Genomic DNA, 21,584 nt, shown 5'->3' on the forward strand with positions numbered 1-21,584 from the left:
TATGTTTTCACAATTGTTATTTTGATATAAGTTTATTCTTTATATTCTGCCTTGTTTATGTAGTCCTGTTCTAAGCTTGTGCTTGTTATATGTCTGTGTAACTGTATGTTAACCCTGCAGGGTCCTGTTGCTGCCTTGTTGTATGTCTGCACAGCTGTGTTTGTGTGCTGTTGCCTCTCTAACCTATCCTTTCTCACTGCCCCTTTCCCCTCCCCCCCCCAATAAGCTTTTGCTTTTTGTCAGACCATCACTGTAAATAAGAACTTGTTCTTAATGATCTGCCTGGTTAAATAAAGGTAAAATAAAATAAATAAAAAACACAATACACAACATAATGCGCTTACTGGCGTTAGAATACTGAGTCTGCATACCCTGCTAACCAGGGTTAGCACACTGAGGCTACAGTTCTATACTTAACAGGGTTACTCATGCTTACTGGCGTTAGAATACTGAGTCTGCATACCGTGCTAACCAGGGTTAGCACACTGAGGCTACAGTTCTATACTTAACAGGGTTACTCATGCTTACTGACGTTAGAATACTGAATCTGCATACCATGCTAACCAGGGTTAGCACACTGAGGTTACAGTTCTATACTCAACAGGGTTAGCCTATGCTTACTGGCGTTAACACACTGAGTCTGCATACCCTGCTAACCAGGGTTAGCACACTGAGTCAAAAGCTCTATGCATGGCCTTCTGCTTGCGCGGGGCGGGCAGGTGGTATCGTAGGTTCTTCCAGAAGGACGAGGAGAGAGGCCGGGAGCAGGGACCCCCCCAGGTGACGGAGCTCCCAGCCTTAGTCAACAGTCTCAGGGACTCTGGTAAGACTCTGGAGCCCCCATCCTCTGGCTGCTCCACCGAGACCTTCCGGGGGGTCTTGGTCCGGATAAGCAGCAGGCGGCTCTTCTTGTCCACCAGGGCAGAGTGGATGGCGCTTGGCAGGCCGTAGCACAGGGCGGGCTGGTCCTCAGCGCTGGGGAGAAGCACCACCCTGCGGCTCTGCAGGATGCACCGCATCACTGCATCCGCCACGGCTGGGGCGGGGAGAGAGACAGGGTGGGGGGTAGATGAGATAAGTACTATGGATAAGAGTTCTTTACTCATCCAAGACTGGAAGTCTGGGTGTCACAGCAGAAGCAAAGGAATGGAATAAGCGTAAGAATTCAAACTAGGAAATGGTTGGAAACTAATGAGGTGACAGCTGAATGGAAAGCGCAAAGCATTGCTAAAAATGCAGAAATGTAAAATGAATTGAACTGAATAATCTGAAAGGTCAAATGTTTTGCCCTGCACTGCTGTAAAATCTGAAAGGTTGAATATATTGCAGTGCACTGCTGAAAAACCTGGAAGCTGAAATCAAAAACTGACGCTGAATTGCATTACCTGAAGAAGCAAAGTGCGGAAATACATTGTTACAAAAGCTGGAAGCTAAACTGTAATACTTTCAAAGCTGGAAGATAGTAGTAGTTGTGGTACTAGCTGTAGTAGTAGTAGTAGTAGCAGTAGTAATGGTAGTAGTAGTAGTAGCTGAAGTAGTAGTAATAGTAGCTGAAGTAGTAGTAGTTTAAGTAGTAGTAGTAGTAGTAGTAGCTGTAATAGTAGCAGCGGTACTAGCTTCACAAACAATATGCAATATGAAAGGTATGGTATTGATTGATGTTTGTAGAAAGAATTATAATAATCCCGCCAGTTTTTTTTTAACCAGCCGAAATTGTATGTAATGTAATAATTCTATCTAATGCTCATTTTTCCAGCCTAACGTGATTAAAAGGTGTCCAATTGGGCGTGGAAAAACTGCCCAATCTGGCGACACTGCCTGCACGTCCTCGTGCTCTAACCTATAAATCAATGAGACCAACTGAAAACAAAGCCGATATGAAACTTAATCTGTGATTATGAAAAAAGTATAAAGGTAATCAAAATTTTTCAGATTATTGAAGATACAAGTGTGTTGATTTGTTAAACATTTGAACAAAGGTAAACGGTTAAGACTTGACCAAGTTACGAAGTCTGGGGTAGTTGAAGTGTCAGAATGGGCGGATAGCTCCGCCGCCCTCCCATTGACTTCCATTGTAAAAAATAATATTTTAAATAGCTTAAAAAGTATAAAATATTTTAAAAATCGGAAAAAATAAAATTGGAATGGAGTCTCTAGGTTAAAAACTGAGGAAGGTCTCAAATTTTGCAGAATGAAAGAAAGAAAGAAAGAAAGAAAGAAAGAAAGAAAGAAGAAAGCCTAAGAAGAACAATAGTTGAGCGCTCCATGCAGCACTCCCCTAATAATATTTTAATAAGGAATATGTATATCTATATTTCTGGTCATATGGGGATCTTTAGACACACCTTGCCCTGGTGACACATCCCGATCCTGGAGACACAGGCGGTACCCCAGCCGTTCTTCCAGAACGTTCTCTATCCACCTCCGGTCCTCCTCGCTGAGGGCAGTCTCAGTTTGGCTCTGATAGGTCATCAGGTACGCGTCGTAGAGCTTCCCATCTGTGGACCAATCGGATGACAGTTTCATATGATGAACTGTGACGAGTTAATGTGTGGTTGCCCAACTTCTTTGGGGTGGGATGGGGAGCTTGAATTTCCAAACAGAAATTCAAGGCACCCCAGATTCAGTAAATACTAGGGAATGATATTATTACTAAGATATGTTGTTGGCAGTTTTCGCAATATTTCTCTCAGACCAGTTAGTCAAGACGTATTGCATAGAAAGCATGTATATATTTGTATATCTATAAAAAAAAAACAGGAAGAAATTCATCAATGATGAAGCTAATCATGATCACTGTTGTCCCCACCTGAGGCTTTGCTATGGCAGTTGAGCTTGTCCCTCAGGAATAGGGTGAAGGGGACTCTAGACCAGTAGAAGACCAGGCCGGAGAAGACCACTACTATCATGGCGAAGAGCACAGCCAGGAGGGCCACCGTGAGACTGGAGACCGGCAGATCTGGGATGCAGAGGAAGACGATGGAGGAGGAGGGAGAAGATCGATGGAGGAAAAAACACACAACATCACGACGCATGCAAGGGTCACATGAAAGACAGGCAAAATCTTCCCGCACAGATTTTATATGTAATTATTTGTATCGCTAAGCCTCAAAGGGCTTTAAAGTCCCACATAGAATACCAACCCCATAACCCTAGGCCCTTTAGAGCAAGGACATAACTGCTCCAAATCCTTTGTCACGCATTCACAAGGCTACTTTGTGCGTTTATGTGTGCTGTCTGTTGGTTAATATATTTATTCATCCGTCTATGTGTATCTAAATCAATGCTACTTTCAAAACCATTTCCCTTAAATCTATATAGACATATATCACATATCCCATATCATCACTAATCAAGCGGTGTGTTCTACCTTCCAGAGCCAGAGAGATGGAGACGTTGGAGTACTTTCGCGTGGACTCCAGCTTACAGGTGTAATTCCTTGAAAGTTGGTCCTCTGTAACCTTCTGGAAGACCAGGGACACAGTGATCTTTCGTTCTCCCTTTTCGACTACCTCTCTGTCGGGAGGACGGAGGAAGGGAAAGAGGAGTAAAGAAGCGGGAGGAGGAGAAATAAGAAAAGGGGAGAGGAGAGAAGAGGGCAGAAGAGAGATGAGTGGATAGGAGAGTGAAGTTGAGGAGTGGATAGGAGAGATGAGAGAAGAGTAGACAAGGGAGGAGAGGGGAGAGAAGGGAATACATGAGGGAAGGGGGGGTACAGCGAGCGACATTTAAATTAGAATTTAAAGATGCTGTGTTTAGAATTTACTGGTGAGTTTGCCGATTGCAACCAACCGAAAGCACCCCTTCCCCAAACACCTCCCCTCACCCTTTCCTTTCCAACGACGTAGGAGAAGCTACGGTAGCTTGTTCTGGCCTGCAAAGTGCCAGCACGTACTTTCAATATGATGTCATCATCTACGACAGCATCAAGTAGCCGAGAGTCAAGTAATGGGTTTCCTTGATAGACTCCTAAATTGTGTTTAGCTATTAAGTCTTGGAAACTATAGGTCATAGTTTACAAGCGAGCTAGTGATTATGCTAGAAAGAAATCAAAGACGTCCTATGTATAACTCTTATTTTCATGGGATTACACAAAAATGAAAACATAGATGAGTATACATATAAGTCTTTTCTGATTGATTGCCACTAAATTCCACACACTTCAACGTTAAGTTAAATAAACAAAACAGGAATCTGCGTGTTCTTTATCATAAATCATAAAATGTGTACATACACGTGTTGGTTCCTGCTAATACAGAATGACTTACTTCTCTACTCACGTCTGGTTAAAGTAAACTGATTGATTCTGGTCGGCCTTCACAAACGATTTCCCGTCTAACCAGTAGCAAGTATCCAAGCTGTCGTAAACCTTCAGCAAGCAGGGCACCACCAGTTGCGAACCTGGGGGAGGACATGCACACTGGGTTTCCACACATAAGATGATATCATACCAGTACTTTATTGATCCCGAGGAGAGATTCAGAGGTAGCAGGCAAACAGACAACAGCACACATCGGCACAAAACCGAACACAGACAACGGCATTTACAATAGAAAATACAAAAAATACAAAAATACAAATAAGGGTCTAGGATGGTCTTGTGTTGGATTGTAACCCTAATGGCTGCAGCCCTCCTGTTAGCATCCTAACCCCTACCTGCTCTAAGTTACATGTTTCTGCATTCACTGTACTTGGCTTTGGATAACATTGTGTCCTAAATAGTAAAGGGAAGGAATGTCTTCCCTAAGTGTTCTGTGTACACCTCCCCTGCGTTTGTGAGAAGACTTACCTAACTGTACCAGGTACACCTTCCCTGGTTCGGGGGACTGGATGCTGGGGGTTGAGAATGCTGAGGAATAAATGAAGCTTAAAATATGACTAGGGCTACAACGGCTACAACGTCCATCAAACCAACAGTTATTTATTTATTTGTTTTTCTTTCGCACAAAGTCTGAGACAAATATAGTAACCTCTTCATTTCACTTTCTTTTTTCTGTTTCCCTTTTGCTTTCTTTCTTTTTTGCTTTCTTTCTTTTGTTTTCTTTCCTCCATAACTCTCTTACTTTTTTGTTGATTTTCTTTCTTTAATCCATTTCTGCCAAATTACATTATTTCGGAAAGCCACTTTTGTCAAAAGTGATTTAAAAGCAAGGCTGGAAACAAGCAGAATCCCAAATGTTCCCACCAGGCTGAAAATCGACATGAATACCATGGATAAATATAAATAACTAATAAATAGCTGGTATGTCTTACTGTAAGGTTTGACCTTGAGTTTCATGGTGCTGGTATGGTTATACACTCGTCCGCGATACTGATATGACCGGCGGCAGGTGTAGACGCCCTCATCTTTCTCCGCCACTTCACTGAAATAGCCTTTAAAGGGGTCCCCCAGTGTATCGTTGTCCTGAAGGTTTGGGATTCAGACTCTGATTCAGCTGATACGTGATCAATGGCATTACATTACATCAATATGGCCCACCTCTTAAATTCTACAAACTTCTTGAGCTGAATTGGACAGCCCGGTAAAGACCTACAGTGAATTATAGATTGTTCTAGTTGTCATTAAGACACATGGATCAGATGAATACAGAAACATCAGAGGAGAGGGGAGATATGAGGAGAGGAGAGGATAGGAGAGAAGAGGAGAGGAGAGGAAAGGAGAGGAGAGGAGAGGAGAGGAGATGAGGGGAGAGGGGGGGAGGGGAGAGGAGAGGAGAGGAGGAGAGAGGAGAGGAGGGAAGAGGAGAGGAGAGTTGAACACTTGAGAGTTACCTTTTGCCACACTGTTTTGTTGAGGGGTTTAAGTGATGGGATTTCCAAATCCTTTGGGCAGAGATATTTCAGAGTGCAGGATGTCCCAGTGTTGCAGTTTTTAGTCTTGGGGACCTCCCCCTGTCTGGTCGGGCTCACAGTCAAAGTGTACCAGCAAGTGGCGCTGGAATTCCTGTTCCATCCAAAATAATCCAGTTACAGAGAACATATTTAGCGAGGATAGCTAGATATACCTTATGTACCTTCATAAAACTAGAACATGCTGTATGATATTGTTGATTTTGAAAAAATATTAAGCAAAATAAATAGATTGTACATGTATTCCTACTAAGAAAATATTACATGAAGAGAAGATAATACTTTCCCAGACGGGGAATATTACACACATTGGTTAAAGACAAATAAATAAATAGCACAAAATCAATAATAAATAAATGTCTATCTGTCTATTTGTCAAACACAGATCGACGTAATCCACGACCGGGATAACCTCAATGTCGCCATGTTCTTAGCAGTGACCATTGAACGCAGCTAAACGTCTTATTTCCTCTTCCACTTCCTCTTCAGGATGCACTCACCCCGGGGAGCACGAGTAGTTGCCCTGCCTCTCCACGGACGCACTCAGAACCACCAGGCGCCCGCTCGGGAGCCCCAGGTCGTCCTCGTCCGGGTCTCCCCGACTCAGCCACAGGGTCCGCTGGCTCTCTGAGGGGCGGTGATGGGTCCAGGTGATCTGAGTGCCCCCCGTGGGGCGGCGTGGGAGGCAGTCGCACTTTACAACGAGCATTTCTCCCTGCGTTGCGGTCAGCACTGTGGGCTGGGCCCCGAACGCGCTGCGGAGACCTGGGGAAGGGTGAGCTCTTGTATAAACCTCCATGGTTGTGATTGGCTCGGGGTTCCTCAACCTGTTTTGAACTTCTAAACTTCTGATGTTTGCGTAGGCTAATAATCTTCCACGCATACATCACTTTCTGTTCTGTCGTTCTGTCGGACTGTCCGTCTGTGTTCTTCTCGGGTTTAGTGTAAGTAAACTTAAACTATTAAAGTTATCATATGAATATTCAATAGGCCTACCTAATATAGCCTCCAAGTCTGAACTAACCAGAATGCGCAATAGGTAGGCCTACTATTATTCCAATTGTGAATTCAAGTGTAGGCTATTCACTGTGTAATAATATATTATTTTATTTTCTGAAATTAAGATTAGAAAATCTTACCTTGAAATGATAGGAAATACAACACCGCAAGGAGGAGGGTTGCCATCGGTACCAGAATATCCAGAAGACAGGCTAATAGTAAAACTGAAAGGATCTGTTAATTTAAATCCTTCGACTAGACTCAAGAGTCCAGAGTAGACCTAGGTGATGTTTGCCTCCCTCTTTTGGAAGGGAGACAGATTTATTGACTTGCATTTTTTGCAAGAGGGACTTCCAGCAAATAGGCATAGCGGCGAACATAAGACCTCCCACGGCGAACGTTGTAGCGGAGAGATGTAGCCACCCACAATTTCGTGTTGACATTACAATGGGGAATTCATTTTCTTTTTCACTGAAGTTTGGACTTTGGCCACATTTGTTTATGGTCTCCAGACATACCGGCTCTATCTGTACAGTCCCGGTTTTGAGTTGCGTGACCAAAGCCTGTCGGGACGCTAAAATATCCCGGTTTCCACCAATCACTATGAAATGTCCCCTTTTGTCCGCGATTACATGGCCAACGTGGTCTTATTATGAACCGATCGTTAACTAAAAATCACATAGAAACATTAAAGCATCCAGCATATGATTTAATTTTCAACAATGTGTGAGGGCATACGCAACAGAGATGGTTGCACAGTGACATGCTGATGGAAAATCAGCGGACCATCGCTGGGCGGAGATGTTTGCGCATTTCAGAAGTTTGCCGTGTGTCTGCCTGGCACTAATGCTCCCGTTGAGCTGATCTTTCCATAATTAACAATTATGCAAAGCATATTCACCTCCTCATCTCCTAAATCCTCAAGCAAAAATCTGAAGGGCGCTTGTCTCTTTGCTCTATGAGGTCACACACATACACACACACACACACGCACACACACACACACACACACACACACACACACACACACACACACACACACACACACACACACACTACTATGTTTTGTTTTGTTTTTGTTTTCTGAAGCTTCAGGGTAATTCATAAAAATATAGATAGTCCCACACGACACTCATTCAATGTCTTATCATATTTTCTCTCAAATGTGTAAGACTACAAAAAACATACATGATTTTTTCCCCCATTAGCTTTGTTGTGATGATTTGCCTCAATAGAGGCAGTTATCAGAATAACACCCATAGGACAAATAACAATGGTTGGTGGAATGTCATAAAGTAGGTTGCAGGGTAAGCTTGTCCAAGCTCTGCAAGTCCAGATGTAGGCTATGAATCTGAACAAATTTTTAGGTAGTGGCCACCAAAATGCACCAGAATACAGGAAATCACACCTAACAAATCAATTTTTTGGGGGAGGAGGACCCCCAGACTCCCCATCCCTGACTGCCCCCCAACCACAAATTTAATTACCAGCTGCCACTGGTCCTACATGTTCAAATTGAGCCTATTATCTGCGTCTCTGACCTCACATAACTGCACTACAGTCACACGGAGAGTACTCTAGTTTCAGGAAATCTGATCACCCTACATTAATCAGCTACCCGGACAAACGGTCTTGTTGTGCTGTCGGCTTTCAGAATAGAAATGGCAAAAAATTCCGGAAATTAACTGTTGCCGTAATAATTGTGTATGTTTCCAGGGAATCATTACTCGATCTGGAAAGTCCAGACTTTATTCAATTTCTCCATCTTCCAGGAAATAGACAGAAACTAAAAAAAGAGCAAAAACAAGGCTAAAGACGTGATTAAAGAAAAGGAAAGAGCAAGAGAGGAAATTACACTTCAAAAGCTTGGTTGTCATGCGACTATGACTACTATGTAGGTCGATGATGGCATCCATCACACTCCTATCCCAGGCTGTCACTAAAATTAAGGGCAATAGAAATACGTTGACTTGACTCGACTAAAAAAAGAGATAGAGAAACAACCAGCAAGTCGTCTCTGAAGATTTAGTGGTCTTGGAGATCAAGAATGTTTCCAGCTTTGCCTTTCAGCCCCCAGAATTACAACAGAAGCTTTTTAAGTTTCACTTATAAGCAAGTGGTTTGTCTTCCTCTGAAATACTAAAACAGGGTTTCAGTACTGTACTGTAGGATGCGGAAACATCCTACAGTACAACATCTATCAGCCAGACTGTAACACTGTGATGTCGAGCACAGTGTATTTTTTATTTAATACTATAAATAAAATACTCTATAAAACTATATAGAGTATATAGTTTTATCTATATAGAGAATAATAAAACTATTAGAAAACACATTCAAATAATTCAGGGTCCACAAAGATACCAAAGTGCTCTTAGGAAATGGTAGGGCCACATTTAGATGCAGAAGAGCAAGCTTGGAAACAAAATTGTGCGTTGAAAGAATATCAAATTAAAAGGTGCCTATTTTGACTGAATGTGTATTGGCCTGTAACACTTGACTACTCGAGGATGGGTATTATGGTATTAATGTTCGTCAATCTCTGAGACATACACTGATGTGCTGTGATGACTCACAGGAACACGTGGTCTCGCGTGCCTCGTATTTCGCAAGGCGCTAGCATTGGTCGGGCTGACCAACCGTGCCTCTGCCTTCCCAAACATTTTCATTCTCTCGTGACAATCAGTAATCAACACCCGCCCAAGGGCGGGCTTTGTGCCATGTGTGTTTGTGTGTGTGTCGGGGGGGGGCCTCACCTTGTATTGTGAAGTTGTTGTAGCAACCACCACTCCCCCCCCACCCCACTTACTGGTTAGGCTGGTCACAAAGGATTTCCAAGCTGAACCCTTTGCAGCAGCATTTTGTGTCACAGGGTTGTTTTTCGTTTTGTGCGGGAGGAGATTTTCATCAGCTGATATCTCTACTGATGCGATGGCAGATTTGCTGCATCTGGCGTCTGACGCAGAGAGGAACCTCTTGCCCGCGCTGTCGAGGCTCAGCAGGAATGGTCGGCACAAAGTCTGAATCTGGCGGTTGTGGTTGTTTCTGGGGGGAGAAAAAAAGAAGGAAGGCTGAGTAGAAAAAATGCTGAGTGCACTGTTGCCATTCATTTTCATGGACTTGTTTGTTTCTGACATTGTTTAAGATATTGACAGCATTTGGGGTTGCGTTGCGGAGTACATAGAACATCAAATGACTTCACAGAAGGTGAACTGTCCGTCTGTCCGTCTACTTGTTGACTGTCTGTCTCACTGTCTGTGTGTCTAATTGTTTCATGTCTATCTGTTTGTCTATCTGCCTTCCTGTCTGTCTGCCTGCCTGTCTCACTGTCTGCCTGCCTGGCTGTCTGTTTGTCTGTCTGTCTGCACAAGCAATAACAGTAGATCATTGCTATATTATTGATAGTCGATGAATGGTCAATGTGAGCGACTGATCGATCGATGGGTGGCCGTAGGGTGTCCACGTGGCAGACCTGGGCACCTTCTCTTTCTCCCAGCTAAAGCTGGACCTGGGAAACAAGATGGCGGTGATCCAGAGACCCATCTTCCTCCTGGCTGAGAAGCTGGTCCAGACCCAGAACCTGAGGCATAAGAGACCCCTTGCCACAGGTCAGAGAGAACAGCAAGACACACACACACACACACACACCAAGATACACATCAAGGCACCCGCCAAGATACACACCAAGATACACACACCAAGACACACACACACACGCAAAGACACACACACACACACACACACACACCAAGAGACTCACATCAAGGCACACCCCGAGATGCACCTAACAACACACGCACCAAGATAAACACTGAGATAAACACAGCAAGATTCCCAAAACAAGATACACACGTCAAAGTCACTACACGCATCATACACACACCATCCCCAAAAAACATGGTGAAGGCGGGCCACATCCGCCGTGGGTGGTGGTGAGTGACTGATAGGATTGATGTTGGTGAACATGTTGACTCAAGCATCTTAAGTTCGACAGCAAACGAGGAGGTACATTCGTTCATGCGTGTGCGTGTGTGCGTGTGTGCGTCTGCTGCGTGTGGGTCTGCGCACAGCAACACACATCCCCGTGTCGGCGCTCAACTACGCGGCCGTCTCGCAGGAGGGCCCGTTTGAGCGGGAGGTGGTGGAGGGGTGCGTCCGCGAGACCCTCCTCCTTCTCCCCTGAGCCCTGGCCTCGGGGGGGCCCGCACACCTCGCGCTGCAGGGGGTCGGCACGCTGTCAGTCAGGAACCACAAGGTGGGGCATGACCGATGGTGTCTTCTAGGACCTTAACGCATCTTTGACATTACAGCGTTTCTAGAGTTCCTGGTTCACCCTGCAGGTGGGCATGAAGTTCAACAGGGACTCTGTGAAGACCCTGGACTCTACCGGAAGACTCCTGCTGGCCCTGTCCAACGTGAGTAGATTGAGAGAGAGAGAGAGAGAGAGAGAGAGAGAGAGAGAGAGAGAGAGAGAGACACAGAGAGAGAGAGAGAGAGAGAGAGAGACAGAGAGAGAGAGAGAGAGAGAGAGAGACAGAGAGAGAGAGATAGAGGCATAGAGTGCGGAAACGAAGGACCTACAATGTGTGCATTACAAAGCTAAAAGAATGAATGATGTATTTTCGTATTTCAGTCACACACTCATAATCGCAATCACTATCACAACAAAAAAACAGGTTCTGATTTTTGTACGTTTCTTAAAGCTTTCTATCAATATCTTCGTATTAACTCATCAAACGCATGTTGACCCAACAAACGTTTGGTGTTTCTCTTCCACACACGCCCCGTGGGCCCAGAGACCTGGTAGCAGTGTGTCTCTGATGTCAGCAAGCCTGACCCCCGCGGGCCCGGGGTCCACCAAACTTCCCTCCCTCGTGTCCCGCCAGAGGGGGGCCTCGTCTGGGGCCGGAGACGGACACAGGCCCCTACCGGCCCCGGACAGCACGGACACAGCAGGTCCATTCCCCCTCCACCACCTCCCCTCAGAATGACCTCCTATAAGTCTCATCCTTTTAGGATAACTTACTCTTATTCTGAAGACTGGGAGAGTCTTAAAAAAAAGAGTTTATTGATTTGTGTTGCGCTAAAACAATATTTGTTTTTGTTTGTTATTTCGTGGTCTCATTAACTTCTCTAGGTTACGGCATTTTCCCTTTGGAAAGTATTGTGTATAAACCTCTAAACTCTGGTCCAGCCTTTAGATGAGTTGAGATTCGACACACTAACCCTTTCAAGAATGTACACGTGATGAAGGAATCAATAGACACACCTACATTCAGACACCATCACAACGGACACTGAACAGCTGGTGTGAATGGGACTGGGCGGCAGCTTTAAGAAGGATATCAGAAGATTAAACAAGATATGCTTTACGAGTACCTTTGAAAGAATCTGGGCGCCAACGTCAAGCTTGACGGAGGCAGACATACAGACTCATCAGAGCGGAGCCAAGACAGAAGAACGCTGTATTAGGGACAATGTGATGAGCTCCTACCCCGCCCTCAATCTCCTCATGAATCACTGACAATATGAACAAAAACATTGTCAGCGCAGTCATCAGTGTCGTCTTCATATCATCCATAATGTAATCCATATATTTCATATATCCACAGACCCAGCAGACCTGACCCCGCTGAGAGGCCAGGAGTCAACGGGGTCCACCTCTCTGGGGGTTCGAAGGACAGCGACTACCCCCCCACAGGCTGCGAAGAAGTAAGGTTATTTTTAAGTCTACATGCTTGCATTTTGTGACATTCTACCTTCATACAAGCGCACACACACAAGCATATACACAAATATTATACATATCCACACACACACACAAACACATTCATCTGAAGACAGATATACACACACATATAATACATGTACACACACACACACACGCACGCACGCACACACGCACACACACACACACACACACACATTCATCTGAAGACAGATATACACACACATATAATACACGTACACACACACACACACGCACACACACACATACACGTGTACACACACAAAAGCCCATGCACACTCACCAGCACACAAAAACATCGAGGTGATTGGGTCTAGTGTTTCTGGGCTGGGCGGGGTAATTGACCCTAGAGGAGGAAGGCTTAGCAGGGGGTCCTATATTGTTACAGCCCTCCAGCTCAGAAGAAGTCCCATCAATCATGCACACACACCCACCCAATGCCCAGGTCAACGGACACTGCTCTGTTACCTGCTAAGGCTATCTGGGTCAACGTGCACGCTCCTCGTGCACTAAAGCATTTTGTTTTAGCGACGATGAGTGAAACACATTATCCGAAGAACATGATCTGAAGAACACACACACACACACACACACACACACACACACACACACACACACACACACACACACAGACACACACATATATATATATATATATATATATATATATAGTGTACATGGCAATAAATTCAGTAAAATGCAGATGTGCAGAAAAGGCACTGTATGATCTGATAAAGTTGAACATGTATGATGAGATATGAACTAAATGTAGTTAAATATAATGATTGTGGCTGAGTACTGTCATTGGGAACCGCAGGGGGCATTTCTGGTGCTTTTACAATTTGATCCACTGCGACTTACACTGAATAGGACCTACACCTGCCCTATTTTCCTAATTTTATTTATAAATATATAGATACAAAAATATATAAATCATTTTGGAACACATCTTTTGAACATACGTTCAAACGCACCACCCGTTATACTGATTTAAGGGACTTTCTACGCGTTTGTGTTTCCAGGAGCAGTGTCTCCTTTTCACCACCAGAGGGAGGAGTGACAGAGGAAGAGCCTCAGCGAGAAACGAGGTGCAATGGACACACCCGTGCTGGACAGGTGTGTCTATTTGTATTGGCGTTTTATATCTATGTACAATGTTTTCCTTCTATGTGAGCAGATGTTTTTCTGTGTGTGAGCATTTGTTTTTATGTGGGAAAAAAAAAAATATATATATATATGTTGTATGCCTGTTTGACTCTGAGCTTTTGCATGATTGTATGCCTGTGGGTGAGTGTTACCTTTGTTACCTATCTCACCTGTCTCTCTGCCCCCTATAGGAGCTGTGTTACCTGTGTTACCTGTGTTACCTGTTCCTCTCCCCCTATAGGAGCTGTGTTACCTGTGTTACCTGTGTTACCTGTCCCTCTCCCCCTATAGGAGCTGTGTTACCTGTGTTACCTGTTCCTCTCCCCCTATAGGAGCTGTGTTACCTGTGTTACCTGTTCCTCTCCCCCTATAGGAGCTGTGTTACCTGTTCCTCTCCCCCTATAGGAGCTGTGTTACCTGTGTTACCTGTGTTACCTGTCCCTCTCTCCCTATATGAGCTGTGTTACCTGTGTTACCTGTTCCTCTCTCCCTATAGGAGCTGTGTTACCTGTGTTACCTGTGTTACATGTTCCTCTCCCCCTATAGCAGCTGTGTTACCTGTGTTACCTGTCCCTCTCTCCCTATATGAGCTGTGTTACCTGTGTTACCTGTGTTACCTGTTCCTCTCCCCCTTTAGGAGCTGTGTTACCTGTGTTACCTGTCCCTCTCTCCCTATAGGAGCTGTGTTACCTGTGTTACCTGTCCCTCTCTCCCTATAGGAGCTGTGTTACCTGTGTTACCTGTCCCTCTCTCCCTATAGGAGCTGTGTTACCTGTTCCTCTCTCCCAATAGGAGCTGTGTTACCTGTGTTGCCTGTTCCTCTCCCCCTATAGGAGCTGTGTTACCTGTGTTACCTGTGTTACCTGTTCCTCTCCCCCTATAGGAGCTGTGTTACCTGTGTTACCTGTGTTACCTGTTCCTCTCTCCCTATATGAGCTGTGTTACCTGTGTTACCTGTCCCTCTCTCCCTATAGGAGCTGTGTTACCTGTGTTACCTGTTCCTCTCCCCCTATAGGAGCTGTGTTACCTGTGTTACCTGTTCCTCTCCCCCTATAGGACCTGTGTTACCTGTCCCTCTCTCCCTATAGGAGCTGTGTTTCCTGTGTTACCTGTCCCTTTCTCCCTATAGGAGCTGTGTTACCTGTGTTACCTGTGTTACCTGTGTTACCTGTCCCTCTCTCCCTATAGGAGCTGTGTTACCTGTGTTACCTGTCCCTCTCTCCCTATAGGAGCTGTGTTACCTGTGTTACCTGTCCCTCTCTCCCTATAGGAGCTGTGTTACCTGTGCATGCAGCGCTCCCAGAGGAACGTCCCCCTCTACCTGCGGGAGGCGAGGAGGGCCGAGGAGGTGGAGCAGGAGGTGCTGCTCCTCCTCAAAGGTCAGCAGGAGGAGGAGCTCTACCTGCAGGGAGAACAGGTGGGTGCAGGTAGACGTCACACCTGTGCAGGAAGTAAACAATATCAGGGTTTGAAAACGAAAAAACACATGTACGTGTGTATGTGTATGTGTGTGTGTGTGTGTGTGTGTGTGTGTGTCTGTGTGTGTGTTTATGTGTGTGTGATATTTGTGTGTTTATATTGTTGAAACCAGGCTCATCTGAGCCAGCAGAGGGCGTTCTCTGAGCAGGTGGCGGCGTTCAACCTGGGGGCGTCCCAGACCCTGAAGGAACAGAGAGCCCAGAAAACCCAGTTCCATGTTAGTGCCCAGCTGATACCTCCTACCTTGCTCTCTGTACCGACTCCACTCAGTCTTAGTGAAATGCTTCTAACAATAATTCTCTAGCTCTAAATGAAGTGCTTCACTAACTCTCAGTGTTCACTACCCTAACTCGTAGTGGAGTATTTCAAAAACTCTCGGTGGAGTACTTCACCACCTCTCAGTGAACACTTCCTTAACTCTCAGCGGAGTATTTCACTAACTCTCAGCGGAGTATTTCACTAACTCTCAGCGAAGTATTTCACTAACTCTCAGCCGAGTATTTCGCTAACTCTCAGCGGAGTATTTCACTAACTCTGAGCCGAGTATTTCACTAACTCTCAGCAGAGTATTTCACTAACTCTCAGCAGAGTATTTCACTAACTCTGAGCCGAGTATTTCAGTAACTCTCAGCGGAGTATTTTACTAACACTCAGCTGAGTATTTCACTAACTCTCAGCCGAGTATTTCACTAACTCTCAGCGGAGTATTTCACTAACTCTGAGCAGAGTATTTCACTAACTCTCAGCAGAGTATTTCAGTATCTCTCAGCAGAGTATTTCACTAACTCTCAGCAGAGTATTTCAGTAACTCTCAGCAGAGTATTTCACTAACTCTCAGCCGAGTATTTCACTAACTCTCAGCCGAGTATTTCACTAACTCTCAGTGGAGTATTTCACTAAATCTGAGCCGAGTATTTCACTAACTCTCAGCAGAGTATTTCACTAACTCTCAGCAGAGTATTTCAGTAACTCTCAGCAGAGTATTTCACTAACTCTCAGCCGAGTATTTCACTAACTTTCAGCAGAGTATTTCACTAACTCTCAGCCAAGTACTTCACTAACTCTCAGTGGAGTACCTCTCAATACTTCTTCCTAGTCCCACTTGTTTTGTTGATTGATACCCTTATGGGATGTTGCCAAGGATTACAGAGTGTTGTCAAGGGCCATGGGGAGTGTATACATAAGGTCATATGACTGTGACAAAGCAATCATTCTAAGAACAACATGAAGTAGATTGGAGGTCAACATGAATAATGCATGAATAAGGGCTGGCTCTGACCCATGACGTGTGTGTGTGTGTGTGTGTGTGTGTGTGTGTGTGTGTGTGTGTGTGCCCGGTGTGTTTTTGTGTATGTGTGTGTGTGATTGTGTGTTTATGTGTGTGTGTGTGTGTGTGTGTGTGTGTGTGTGTATGCGCGCACGTGTGTGTGTGTGCACGGTGTGTCTGTCTGTGTGTGTGTGTGTGTGTGTGTGTGTGTGTGTAGGGCTCCTACCTCTTCGCCAAGCGGCCCCTGACGGCGACCCTGCAGGGGGCCCGTGAGCGGGGCCACCTGGAGGGGCTCCGGGGCCAGCTGCTGAGCCAGCGGAGCAGCAGCCGGCGGGCCCAGCAGGAGAGGCTGCTCCTGGGGAGGGTGGACCAGGCCCAGCGGGCCCAGCAGGAGAGGCTGCTCCTGGGGAGGGTGGACCAGGCCCAGCGGGCCCAGGAGTAGGTCTAGGACCCCCCCATCCGGACCCCCTGCACCACTACCACCACCACCACCACCACACCTTACACCACCACTACCACCACCACCACCACCAGCAGCATCACACCTCTAACCACCACCATCACCACCACCACCACCACACCTTACACCACCAGCACCACCAGCATCACCACCACCACCACCAGCACCAGCAGCACCACCACCACCACCAGCAGCATCACACCTCTAACCACCACCATCACCACCACCACCAGCAGCACCACCACCACCAGCAACACCACCACCACCACCAGCAGCATCACACCTCTAACCACCACCATCACCACCACCACCACCACACCTTACACCACCACCACCAGCAGCATCACACCTCTAACCACCACCATCACCACCACCACCACCACACCATACACCACCAGCACCACCAGCATCACACCTTACACCACCACCAGCATCACACCTCTAACCACCACCACCACCACACCTTACACCACCACTACCACCACTACCACCACCACCACCACCACCAGCAACACCACCACCACCACCAGCAGCATCACACCTCTAACCACCACCATCACCACCACCACCACCACCACACCTTACACCACCACCACCAGCACCAGCAGCACCACCACCACCAGCAACACCACCACCACCAGCAGCATCACACCTCTAACCACCACCATCACCACCACTACCACCACACCTTACACCACCAGCACCACCAGCATCACACCTCTAACCACCACCATCACCACCACCACCACCACACCTTACACCACCACCACCACCAGCATCACACCTTACACCACCACCACCACCAGCATCACACCTCTAACCACCACCACCACCACACCTTACACCACCACTACCACCACTACCACCACCACCAGCACCAGCAGCACCACCACCACCAGCAACACCACCACCACCACCATCACATCACCACCACCACCACCACCACATCTTACACCACCACCATCACCACCATCACACCTTCCACCACCAGCAGCAGCATCACATCATCCACCACCACCATCACACCTTCCTACACCACCACCACCACCACACCTTCCACGACCACCATCACACCTCTAACTACCACATCAAACCTTCCATCAGCACCACCACCACCATCACAACCATCACACCTTCCACCACCACTTCCACCACCATCACACCTTCCATCACCACCACCACCACCATCACACCTTCCACCACCACCATCACACCTCTAACCACCACCATCACACCTTACACCACCTTAACCACCACTATCACACCATCCACCACCACTAGCACCTCCATTAAACATTACACCCCTCTTCTGTGTGTCTGTGTGTGTGCGTGCTTGCGTGTTTGTGTTCTTACGTGTGTGTGTGTGTGTGTGTGTGTGTGTGTGTGTGTGTGTGTGTGCATGCGTGTCAGGGTTGCTTTGCAGAGGAAGCAGCAGTTGCTTCAGAAGCAGCAGAGAGTCGACCACTATCGAAGAGCCCTGGACTTACAGGCAAGAGCACACAAACACTAAAAAGACTGAAACATACTTGACACATTATGTTTGACCCCACCACGCCAACCAATGTTCACATTAACTGCTGCACATATGAAGCTCCCCAGTTTGGTAGAATGTTTCCAAAGTTGGTTGTAACATGTTGTATGTGCTTAAGGTGGAACATGGCAGAGGACCGCAGTGTACGCAGGACCGGCAGCCAATCAGCACTGGGATTGGGCGGTGGGAGTCGGAAGCCACGGCCAATGAGAACCGAGAAAGAGCGCAGAAGGTCACGCCTATTTTCTTTGCCTCATGCTAGCGTACTAAATGTAGTAATAGGTAAACAACAACGTTAATTATTGTATACTTAATATTAACATTTAACTATTGATATGATTCTGATCCTTCGAATCAGTTTGCTTCAGTGAATTTTAAACTGCCCTTCTATACGCCAACAGGTGTCCCAGGAGCAGTTAATGGCCGCCACGCAGAAGAGAAAAGAGGACGTGTCAAGACGAAGAACAGAGCAGCAGACAGAGAAGGAGATGCTCAGCCTCACCCGCAAGGAGTGAGTAGAGGTGGGGGAGGGGGGAGAGGTAACAGGGGGAGGGGTAATGGAGGATTGAGGGGAGGTGTTAGTGGAGGAGATAGTGGAGGTGATAGTGGAGGTGATAATGGAGGTGATAGTGGAGGTGATAGTGGAGGTGATAGGGGAGGTGATATTGGAGGTGATATTGGAGGTGATAGTGGAGGTGATAGTGGAGGTGATAGTGGAGGTGATATTGGAGGTGATAGTGGAGGTGATAGTGGAGGTGATAGTGGAGGTGATATTGGAGGTGATAGGGGAGGTGATAGTGGAGGTGATAGTGGAGGTGATAGTGGAGGTGATAGTGGAGGTGATATTGGAGGTGATAGTGGAGGTGATAGGGGAGGTGATAGTGGAGGTGATAGTGGAGGTGATAGTGGAGGTGATATTCGAGGTGATATTGGAGGTGATATTGGAGGTGATAGTGGAGGAGGGGTAGAGGAGGGGAGTTGATAGGGGAGTAGAGGAGTAGAGGTGGAAGAGCAGTGAAAGGGGAGGTTAGGGGAAGAGAGGGTAGGTGAAAGGGATGTGGAGGTGAGACGGGAAGTGTACGGGCTGATGAAACGAGAGTGGAGCAGTGGGGAGCTGGAAGGGGAGTTAGTTGAAGAGCAATCTGTTGCAGTAGCTCCGCCTGCCATCCCTGGAGGAACAACCACTGCTGGTTGATGGAAACGAGTCACTAACTCTGCACCCACACCAAATTCACGAGATTCATAATCTTTTGAATGCAATGGCTTTCATCAGTGGGCAACAAACGTAACCACCATTTTGTAACCTGATTCATTGATTTACATGAAAATCGTTGTAGGTCTTTGAGATTGCGACAGAAATGTAGACAGCGATGTTCTCTCAACTTGGCCTCAGGTTGATCCTGGACCGTCTCAGATGCTTCGAGGCCTCCAAGGACCTGCGTGTGTCGCTGGAGGACACCTGGAGGGACAGCGCCCGGCTGAAGCTACGCCGGGAGGAGGAGGAGAAGAGCTTCCGCAGGTTGGTGGGGGAGCCAATCACAATAGCCCTCCTGTTCGACACTGAAATGACGACAAGTCGATCCAGTCTCATTAATAACCCTTCATCACATGTAGAGTCTCAAAGGGCTTCACGCAGGCCCGCTGTGGCTAGTCGGGAGGACCGGGACAATTCCCGGTGGGCCGGTCTGACTTTAGGGCCACGTGGGCCGGTGTTCAATTATTATTTTTATTTATTTATTTATTAGGCCGCGGGGGCCTCACACTGCGCCCAGTGCCCACTTGCCGTTGTTTTAGGTCACGCGATGAGCAAAGGTCCCCACCCCCCCCACCTCAAGACTTCTGTGCAGGGGGCCGGTACGGGCCTGAAACCGAAGGCCTTAAAAAGGGTCCCAATCCGGCCCTGGCTTCACGGATCAACCTTAGATCCTTAATAGGGTGATATCAGGTGTGAGTGTGATTAGCCATTACAAGCCTTCTCAAAATCTGCCTTTTCCTGTGTCTTAGTGACATCACTATTGGGTGTGTCCAACTAGATGTACAGTATGATTGATATTGGCCCAATTGTGATGTCACTAAGGCACAGGAAAAGGACGATTTTCGGCTTGTAATGGCCAATTACACTCACACCTGGTGGCATAATATCACTCCTTTAAGCTACTCAAAGATCCTAAGCTCTAAAAAGGTTTGATCAACTCAAAAGGCTATTTGAAGAGTCTTTGTTGAGATTGAACCCTTTGCTCTTTGCTACGAGTGAAGTGTGTGGTTCCAAACGCCCTCATCCCCACATGTTTCTGGTGTTTTGTGGTCCCAGGTCCGGGGGGACCCTCCTGTTGGATCAGGGCGACCAGCACCGCCGCTGCCACCAGTGCAAGAGGAAGCCTGGTAACCAGGGCGAGAGCAACATCTGGAGAGAGTCGTGTTACACCTCTGGCTCGCGCATCATGATGTGATGAAACACCACTGGATGACCAGGCAGCCGGGAGACCAACTAAAGGGGACCTTTAAAGGGAATTTGCGTGCCGGTAATCGTTTGGGGATTTTTGTACTTTGTGGAGGTTTTCTGTGGGAAATGGGTTTGTTGTTGTGTAGGAGTGTTTTTTCTTTGAGTCGTGTGGTCATTCGAGAGGTATTGAAATAACCAAATGGAACCAAGTATGGATTTGGTTTCCAAGTGAAATTCCAGCGTTTGGTGAACCCATGTGAACCTCATTCGGCTCCCACTCATCATTTTTAGAAATAAACATTTGTCCCGCAAGCACAGGAGTAGAAAGACGTGGTTGAGGAGGTAAGGAGACAGGGATGGTTGATAAGGAAGGATAGGATTAGGGGACAGAGGTAGATCCTAGATAAGGAAGGATAGGATTAGGAGACAGGGGAGCAGATAAGGAATGATAGCATTAGGAGGAAGGGGAGATGGTAGGTAAGGGAGGATAGGAGGATAGGAGACGTGGATATATCAGAAGGTGGGCTGTGCTTGTGCGACATGAGTCGATGAGAAAAGTGATGTATGTGGTGTTGCAGGATGAGTGACAGTGAGGGCTGATGGGTGTATAGGACGATGAGTGACAGTGAGGGCTGATGGGTGTATAGGACGATGAGTGAC

At 46.7% G+C, this 21,584-nt stretch overlaps 2 protein-coding genes across 4 annotated transcripts in view; one reads left to right on the forward strand and one right to left on the reverse strand.

Moving 5' to 3' along the window:
* Positions 1-189: 189 nt before the first annotated feature.
* On the reverse strand, positions 190-7,392 carry LOC307075890 (X-linked interleukin-1 receptor accessory protein-like 2). The gene is made up of 10 exons (XM_079736625.1): positions 6,990-7,392; positions 6,351-6,615; positions 5,773-5,944; positions 5,254-5,404; positions 4,790-4,849; positions 4,281-4,401; positions 3,371-3,516; positions 2,810-2,959; positions 2,346-2,498; positions 190-1,036 (listed from the first exon to the last, which is right to left on the reverse strand). Exons 1-10 carry the CDS (start codon positions 7,033-7,035, stop codon positions 663-665), a joined length of 1,638 nt encoding a protein of 545 aa, XP_079592751.1. The 5' UTR covers positions 7,036-7,392; the 3' UTR covers positions 190-662.
* A 2,940-nt stretch (positions 7,393-10,332) lies between these two features.
* LOC307075891 (coiled-coil domain-containing protein 81-like) overlaps positions 10,333-21,584 on the forward strand; it is a 12,151-nt gene continuing 899 nt past the window's right edge. The window contains exons 1-13 of one of the 3 annotated variants that reach the window (XM_079736628.1): positions 10,333-10,457; positions 11,160-11,264; positions 11,646-11,805; positions 12,462-12,561; positions 13,621-13,714; positions 15,015-15,161; positions 15,336-15,440; positions 16,708-16,928; positions 18,361-18,439; positions 18,600-18,713; positions 18,883-18,992; positions 19,875-20,000; positions 20,793-21,584. The exon at positions 20,793-21,584 is cut by the window's right edge and continues 899 nt beyond it. In XM_079736628.1, the coding sequence (XP_079592754.1) occupies positions 11,196-11,264; positions 11,646-11,805; positions 12,462-12,561; positions 13,621-13,714; positions 15,015-15,161; positions 15,336-15,440; positions 16,708-16,928; positions 18,361-18,439; positions 18,600-18,713; positions 18,883-18,992; positions 19,875-20,000; positions 20,793-20,931 (1,464 nt within the window). In that variant the 5' untranslated portion in view covers positions 10,333-10,457; positions 11,160-11,195 and the 3' untranslated portion in view covers positions 20,932-21,584. Of the gene's footprint in view, positions 10,458-11,159; positions 11,265-11,337; positions 11,806-12,461; positions 12,562-13,620; positions 13,715-15,014; positions 15,162-15,335; positions 15,441-16,707; positions 16,929-18,360; positions 18,440-18,599; positions 18,714-18,882; positions 18,993-19,874; positions 20,001-20,792 lie in introns of those variants that run through there. The other 2 variants (XM_079736626.1, XM_079736627.1) reach the window with 2 other exon arrangements.

Source organism: Pollachius pollachius (assembly GCF_949987615.1).
Source record: "Pollachius pollachius genome assembly, chromosome: 5".
Taxonomy (NCBI): domain Eukaryota; kingdom Metazoa; phylum Chordata; class Actinopteri; order Gadiformes; family Gadidae; genus Pollachius; species Pollachius pollachius.

What these genes read in the sequence shown, in the direction of transcription:
- LOC307075890 (XM_079736625.1), bottom strand. Translation starts at nt 7,035, where the DNA reads ATGGCAACCCTCCTCCTTGCGGTGTTGTATTTCCTATCATTTCAAG. An exon ending in AACTACTCGTGCTCCCCGGG is followed by an intron (nt 5,945 to 6,350) that starts GTGAGTGCATCC and finishes TGGATGGAACAG; the next exon opens with GAATTCCAGCGCCACTTGCT. An exon ending in ACTCAAGGTCAAACCTTACA is followed by an intron (nt 4,850 to 5,253) that starts GTAAGACATACC and finishes TTTATTCCTCAG; the next exon opens with CATTCTCAACCCCCAGCATC.